Raw genomic sequence first — 7,913 nt, 5'->3', positions numbered from 1 at the left:
AACCACTTTGTTGCATCCACAACTGTTTCTGAGGAGCTACATTGTTTGGTGGAAGAATACTGTTTTTATTAATATCATTACACTTTATTTGCTCTGTTTTATTTTGTGAAACCTTACTACGTATATGGAATAACCGTTTTATAAAAGCAGTAAGCCCCGTGAAGTTCGCGTCGTACCTAACAACGCCCCTTAGCTGTTATAAATTGACTGTAAACCACGGCTTCTTGGGGCTTATTGCTTTATTCTGTATCATTATAGCGTTCAAACACTAGGTCATGGGTTCGATTTCCCAGATCAAATGTTTGCCTTCAATGCAAGTTGCATTGCTTAGAAACATCTGCCAAATGCACACAGCCATGACTAAAACGCCTAAAATGTCCAGGTTTTGGCTTTGTTTTCCTGATGTAATGACTAAAAATAGTTTGACCAATAGCGTGCAGGCATCGCACACAATCAACCAATCGCGGCGTATAAGGCGGCATCAGTGCAACGCAAATATGCACGAATGTAATGCACGAGGACAGTAGAGAGAAACGAGGTCATAGGTCAGCCTGGTCTTGTAGAGGTCAGAGGTCGTTGCTGTAGTGACCGTGATGTTTTGGTTGTAGTTCAGCAGCGCTTTGCTGTGTTTGAAGGCTTTCTTTCAGGCAGCAGATGTTTCTTTGGTCGAGCAGTCTATATTTGGGTTTGGTGTAATACACAAACTCCTGCTGTTCCACCCAGTTCCAGAGCAATTACCGCCGTTATATAACGGCAGCGAACCACAGCGTCTCACACCAGCCTGACCTGCTGACCGCAGCTATGAGAGCAGACAGACCTCCACATGTGCTCAGCGTCTGTGGGCTTGTTTTTCTCCTTCAGGCCCAAACAGCTAAATCCAGACGCCCGGAAACTAGGCCCGTCTGTCTGTGTCTGTGCATTAACACACGCCTGCGCTTAACAAAACACAGTTATACCGCGGTACCTGCCACATGACACACAGGGTCAATCCCATGATGCTCTGCTGCCCCCTAGAGGTCAGAGCTCAAACTGAAGCATTGCAGGCCTGTGAATGATTACATTTTTCTTGTACAAAATAATAAAATACTTGCTATATTTTTCATGACTGTAAAGTTTTGGATTAATGCATTATGTACTCTGCCTTTATTATTTTTGTATGATGTTGTATTTTTTGTCCTAATATAAAAAAGCACTCAAAATAAATCTCATTAATAAATATTATGATGCTGATTAAGTTCATAAGCTTTCAATATTAATGTTTTATCACTAACAGTTTACAATAAGGAGGACTCATTAACATGAACGAACAATAAGCAATGCATTATTTACAGTATTTATTCATCTTTGTTAATGTTAGCTAATAAAATGCATTTGTTGAGGTTAATGTTAGTTCAGAGTGCATTAACTACAGTTAATAAATGAAGAGTTCATTTGCAAAAACAGATAACTCCGTTTTTAACAATTTTAAAAATCATGTTTTTTCATTGTGCATTTTAATTAATCTCAATCAAACTGCAGTTGGGTTATTTTGATTAGGTAATTAACTAAAAAATACTAGCTAACAAACACAATAAAAACATGATAACATAATAAAAAATGATTTTTGAAAATAAAAAGTGTTTAAAAAAATAATTTAAAAAAGTTATGTTTTTGCAAATAAAGTCTTCAAATATAACTTAATTTTAATGGTATGTTGAAACTAACATTCACTAAAGATTAATAAATGCTGATGGAGTATTGTTTAATGCAAATTAATATGAACTAATATTAACAAATGAATATTTACTGTAAAGTGTTACTGTTTTATCACATTTGTTTATATTAAAAGAGCTAAATATAAAGTAATATACACAAAAATGTAATAAAGTTTAGTGGAAGTCATTAAGAGTTTTAGCGGATTTTCTTTCACATGTAGAGAATATGAGGACACAAACACCTTCATTAGAGTTTTATGAATTTATTATTATTATTATTATTATTATTATTAATCTGGACAGAAATGCATGTGATGATGATGAAGAGTCATCAGAGCTTTGAGAGTCAAACATGAGAAACACACATCTTTATCAGGTTTAATCCTGAAATCAGCAGAGTCTCTGAGTGTTTCACAGACGTCAGGGGCGGAGCAGTGTCTCTGAGGGGCGGAGTCTTGGGACAGTGGGCGGGGCCATGTGTCAGAGATGGAGTATTTGGGCAGTGGGCGGAGCCATGTATATGAGGGGGTGGAGTCTCGGGCAGTGGGCGGAGCTGTGTCTATGAGGGGGTGGAGTCTCGGGCAGTGGGCGGGGCTGTGTCTATGAGGGGGTGGAGTCTCAAGGCAGTGGCGTCTGAGCGCGCTCAGTGCGGCTCGGCGTCGCTGCGTTTGGCGGGTTTGGCGATGAGACGTCTCTCTCGCACATTTCTACAAACCTGATGAAGAAACAAACTCATCCTGATCTGGGATAAACTGAGGGTGAGCACATTTTAATTTTCAAGTGTAAATTTCTAAAAGTTCGAGTATGTTTTGAGCTTGTTTTCAGTGTGACACGTCAGTCCTCACTATCTCAGGACAATATATGAACAGCGTGGATCTGGTGTGAAGCTCAAACCTTCAGTCTGGTGGTCTTGTCGTGCAGAACGATCATTTCTCTGCGGATGTTCACCAGTTTGCTGTGATAAACTTTGGCCTCTGTGAACTGAAACACATGGCTGTGAGTCTGACGAGGCTTTAATGATGAAACACACGACTGACACTCACCAGCGCGTTCAGATCAATCGTGGCGTTGCACTCGCGGACCTTCGCCACTTCCTGATCCAGCGTCTCCAGCAGAATCACCTGGTTTTGTCTGGAAGAGAAAATAAGAGATCATTACAGTATTCTGAACCCCAGTTTCTATTGTGAAACTCTATTTTCCAGTCTGATCAGATAATAAGGCTCATCTACTGAATACAGAACTTCTCTCTGCTCGTGTTTCATGAACCAAACCCAATGTGACCCAAAACATTAGTGTCAAAAATCACAGACTTCCTGTCACACAGGAAATGGAAGGTGGAGTCGAGCACATTGCATTATGGGATGCAGTGTGATGTGCGAGACATACTTCAGCTCCTGCAGCGCTCGTTTGGAGGAGCACAGCTCCGGGAGATAATGAGAGAGAAACCCGTCTGTTAGACGCTCGACCGTCTGTTCATCCACACACACCATGTCCTCCAACACACGGCACACTGCAAACACACACACAAACACACAAACACGCACACACAAACACGCACACACAAGCACACACACAAACACGCACACACAAACACACACGCACAAACAAACACACACACACACAAACACGCACACACAAACACGCACACACAAGCACACACACAAACACGCACACACAAACACACACGCACAAACAAACACACACACACACAAACACGCACACACAAACACGCACACACAAGCACACACACAAACACGCACACACAAACACACACGCACAAACAAACACACACTCAGAAACTATTCGTCTTGTAATTACAGGCCTGCTTCAGTCAACAAAACCATAAAGGCGTGTTTTTATTAGTAAACTGGCATTCATCGATGTGATATTGGGTCAAATAATATCATAAAGAGCCAGAAGTGCCGCTCCTGTGATCATGTCGTGTTTCTGATCACCTGTCTCCTCCTCATCTTCCTCCTCCTGCCTGTCCATCATCATCCTCCTCCTCCTCTTCCTCCTGACACACACACGCTTTCAGGTTCTGTAGTGTTCTGTGCACACGAGCCTCGCTTTACTAGCGTCTGATGATCCTGATCCTGATCCTGATCGATGTGAAACTGTTTCCAGCAGCAGCGGCTCACAAACATCACGTGACCAGCGCTCATGTGACCCCGCATACTGCACGAGCGCGACGCACTGCCACTCTGAGAGCGCTTCCGCCGCAGGTCACGTGACGCCGAGCGAGGCCTCCGATTGGACAAACGACTGTACATACAGCACACGTAATATAATATAATATAATACAATAAACATAATATAATGTAATATAATACAATATAATATAAAACTTTACTGTTACGTTTTCTTGCACACACAACGATTTTTTTCTTGTTAAACGAAGCTTCCAGCAGTGTTATTTTAGTATCATTGAGATACTATTAAAGTTTTTGTTAATATTTTAAATTAGATTTTATTTTTATATTTTCTGCTTTCAGGTTAATTTTAGTGATAGCAATTTTGTTGTGCGTTTTTGACATTAATATGTCTATATATGTATGTATGTATATATGTATATATATATAGCGAGAGAGACATTTTTATTTCAGTTTTAGTTTTAATTATTTTAATACAGCTAGTTAAACTAAATTAGAATGCGTAATTTTGCCTTGAAAACTAGCTGAAACAAAATAAGTTTCAGTTTTTTTATATTTTACGTTTTCAGTTAACATTTATACCATTTCAATTAATAAAACGTATTTTTAGAATTTTACTTTGAATGCACTATAAAAACCTTGCTTTCCAGCACACATAAATACAAACACAAACACAACTGCAAGATCCATAATAAAAAAATGAAGAATAAAACATAAAAAGGTACATAAATATATTCGTAACTATAATATAATATCATAGTTATTATCATTTTTATTATTATTAATTTTTATATTTATAAACTATAGTTATATGTTAATTTTGTACATGACCGTGACGTTCTGACGTGCGTCAGGCGGAAGTGCAGCAGATTTGGGACGAGCGCAGAGTGGACACGTTAACGTTAAACACTCTCTCCCTCACACACACATACTCCGAGATCCGCCTGAACACACACCGCGATGGACGGAACCAGCGAACGGCAGAGTCTCGGAAGGTTGGTGCTCGTTTATTCATAAACCGGAGTGCGTGTTTTCGTTGAGTTTTCAGTGTGAACGGAACGGACTGAGCGCTAGCCGCTAGCGCGACTGACAGAGCGTCCAGATCCGCATCAGCGCGACTAGCGATCATCAGTCGCGTGCAGCTGTGTCACGTGACCTAGCCAGGTGTGTGCGCTGTGTTTCAGGTAACCTGGAGTGTTGATGCTGTAGGGTCACTAGAGCTCCTCGCAGATGTCTGGCTCGGGGCTGATGGGTCGCGTGAGGTCGGCGTTCCGCAGGCAGCCGGACAGCTGGCACCTGAGCGACGCGGCGGCCTTCGACTTCTCCGACGATCTGGAGGACGACGAGACGCCCAGGTTCAGCCAGCTGAAGGTGGTGGTGTCTGGAGAAGCGGACGAGATTCCTGTGGCTTCACGCAATGGCGCAGTGGTCAGCACACTGCTGGTGGACGACGACGACTCTCTGCTGGGCTCCTCGTCCAGTCTGGGGAGCCCCGGGGCCACACCGGACCCCTGCGACGGATGCCGCAGGAACAGAGAGCGCGACAAGCGCAGGAGGGTGATGAGGAAGCTGGGCGTCGCTGCGATGCTCTACTTCCTGTTCATGGTGGGCGAGCTGATCGGTGAGCGCCGGCGCATCAGTCGGTCGGTTGTCACTAGTTTCCATAACCCTGCAAATTGCGTAAATTGAAAATACAACTAATGGAAACGCGTCAATTTCGCAAAAACACCCATATATCGCAAAAAAAGTTTTTACGCTCACATGAAGTGGTTTTGCAGCGGCACTAGCCAAAGTCTGTCAAAATCCCACAGAAATCCGTCGCCGTGACTTATCGCGAGAGGAAAAAGTACTTTTAAAGCCCCAAGTATACTTTGTTTTTGTACGCGTACGCTAGAATTGAAAATACGCCTAAACGCGTCAGTTTCGCAAAAACACCCATATATCGCAAAAAAGTTTTCCGCAGGCAGCCGGACAGCTGGCACCTGAGCGACGCGGCGGCCTTCGACTTCTCCGACGATCTGGAGGACGACGAGACGCCCAGGTTCAGCCAGCTGAAGGTGGTGGTGTCTGGAGAAGCGGACGAGATTCCTGTGGCTTCACGCAATGGCGCAGTGGTCAGCACACTGCTGGTGGACGACGACGACTCTCTGCTGGGCTCCTCGTCCAGTCTGGGGAGCCCCGGGGCCACACCGGACCCCTGCGACGGATGCCGCAGGAACAGAGAGCGCGACAAGCGCAGGAGGGTGATGAGGAAGCTGGGCGTCGCTGCGATGCTCTACTTCCTGTTCATGGTGGGCGAGCTGATCGGTGAGCGCCGGCGCATCAGTCGGTCGGTTGTCACTAGTTTCCATAACCCTGCAAATTGCGTAAATTGAAAATACAACTAATGGAAACGCGTCAATTTCGCAAAAACACCCATATATCGCAAAAAAAGTTTTTACGCTCACATGAAGTGGTTTTGCAGCGGCACTAGCCAAAGTCTGTCAAAATCCCACAGAAATTCGAAAATACGCCTAAATGCGTCAGTTTCGCAAAAACACCCATATATCGCAAAAAAGTTTTTACGCTCGCATGAGGTGGTTTTTCAGGCAATTCGAAAAAGGAATATTTCGCAAAACCGCAATGGAAACGGTTTTTCGCATTTACAGGTCACATGGTGTACGTAAAAAGTCATGTGATCATTCTTCAACGTGCTATATAACCTCCAAGAAACACTTCATAAGTTGGCCATGCAGTGGCGCTAGCCAAAATCCCACAGAAGATTACATTTTAGTCACATAACATCGGTTAATGGAAATACCGTCATTTCGCAATACTTTTTTATTGACGGTTATAAAATATCGCTAAAGTTTTGCACAAATCTGTTATGGAAGCGTAGCTAGAGCTATGTTTCCATCCACCTATTTTTATGCGCATTTTGGGATATCGCATAAAAATTGCTGGATGGAATCTGCAGCAAATAAAATTTTTCTTAGCGCAAGTTAATCAGGAAGCGACAATTTTGTTATCTTCAACTCACTGGATGGAAGCGGTGCTTTATTCGCAATTTATTCCAATTTTGCGCATAAATGTAATTGATAAATTTGGATGGAAACATAGCTAGTGCTCTCCAGTGTTGGGCTCGTTACTCAAAAAATAGAATTTATTACTCTTTACTACTTACTCCTTTCAAAAGTAATATTATTACTTATTACTTTCTGGCAAAAGTAATTAGTTACACTACTAGTTACATTACTTTTCCTTCACGCCCCACAGAAGTTGCGTATCTTACCCAAAAAAATCTTCTGGAATGTTACTTACAACATATTTCTGCCTCATCGCAGTCAGAAGTGATTACAAACACTCAGTGGTGACTTTTAAGTGTTGTATTAACCTCATTAATTGTCATGTGTAGCTTGAAGCTAATTGTAGCTATAATTTCTCTGTTACCCATATACGATTATATTTCAAGATTTATTTTATCAAAAGAAATAGCATACATTTGTAAGAAATTGTTTCGTTTTCTAAAAAGATTTTTAAATATAGTGATACAATTTGTATCAGGATCAAAGGGATGAGGGTAAGCCATGTAACGCCACAACTTACACAGCAGTGTTCAGATCATCTTTTCTTCTTACAAAATCAACGTAACGGAAATATTTCCATCCGCTGAATGTAAGCTTTTCCAAGCTTTCCTGCTGCTCTGGTGACTTCATGTGTTCATGAGTCGTAAAAATTATGAAAATAAATCTAGGAATTAATTATATTGTTGGACTTGAAGTCAGTAGGCATTAAGGCATCAAAAGTAACTTAAGTAACAAGCTGTTTTATGGATGTAACTGTAATATTATTACTGAAATCTTAATAGTAATTAGTTACACTACTAGTTACTGCACAAAGGAATATTATTGCTGTAACTAGTTACAGCTGAAAGCTCTCTGTCTTTCAGGTGGATACGTGGCCAACAGTCTGGCCATCATGACGGATGCGCTGCACATGCTGACGGACCTCATCGGGATCGTGGTGTCGCTGCTGGCGCTCTGGCTCTCGGCCAAACCTCCCTCCTACAGATTCACCTTCGGCCTCC

The 7,913-nt window shown here is 42.2% G+C and overlaps 2 protein-coding genes across 2 annotated transcripts in view; one reads left to right on the top strand and one right to left on the bottom strand.

Moving 5' to 3' along the window:
- Positions 1-2,424: 2,424 nt before the first annotated feature.
- bloc1s6 (biogenesis of lysosomal organelles complex-1, subunit 6, pallidin) lies at positions 2,425-3,915 on the bottom strand. Its single transcript, XM_016518464.1, has 4 exons — positions 3,650-3,915; positions 3,081-3,204; positions 2,738-2,825; positions 2,425-2,675 (listed from the first exon to the last, which is right to left on the bottom strand). Exons 1-4 carry the CDS (start codon positions 3,690-3,692, stop codon positions 2,583-2,585), a joined length of 348 nt encoding a protein of 115 aa, XP_016373950.1. The 5' UTR covers positions 3,693-3,915; the 3' UTR covers positions 2,425-2,582.
- Positions 3,916-4,708: 793 nt separating this feature from the next.
- Positions 4,709-7,913, top strand: part of slc30a4 (solute carrier family 30 member 4) — a 12,029-nt gene continuing 8,824 nt past the window's right edge. Inside the window, exons 1-2 of the mRNA XM_016518474.1 lie at positions 4,709-5,124; positions 5,811-6,154. Of these exons, the coding sequence (XP_016373960.1) occupies positions 5,078-5,124; positions 5,811-6,154 (391 nt within the window). The 5' untranslated portion in view covers positions 4,709-5,077. The remainder of the gene's footprint in view (positions 5,125-5,810; positions 6,155-7,913) is intronic.

The sequence above is a fragment of the Sinocyclocheilus rhinocerous genome, unplaced genomic scaffold, assembly GCF_001515625.1.
Source record: "Sinocyclocheilus rhinocerous isolate Xijiao unplaced genomic scaffold, SAMN03320098_v1.1 scaffold1093, whole genome shotgun sequence".
NCBI classification, from domain to species: Eukaryota; Metazoa; Chordata; class Actinopteri; order Cypriniformes; family Cyprinidae; genus Sinocyclocheilus; species Sinocyclocheilus rhinocerous.
The sequence above is the reverse complement of the archived record's forward strand: the minus strand, read 5'-3'. Positions and strand labels throughout refer to the sequence as shown.

Coding starts and splice junctions, on each gene's coding strand:
- bloc1s6 (XM_016518464.1), bottom strand. CDS start 3,692: ATGATGATGGACAGGCAGGAGGAGGAAGATGAGGAGGAGACAG. Junction 3,205..3,649: donor GGAAGATGAGGAGGAGACAG/GTGATCAGAAAC, acceptor GTGTGTTTGCAG/TGTGCCGTGTGTTGGAGGAC. Junction 2,826..3,080: donor CGAGCGCTGCAGGAGCTGAA/GTATGTCTCGCA, acceptor TTTCTCTTCCAG/ACAAAACCAGGTGATTCTGC.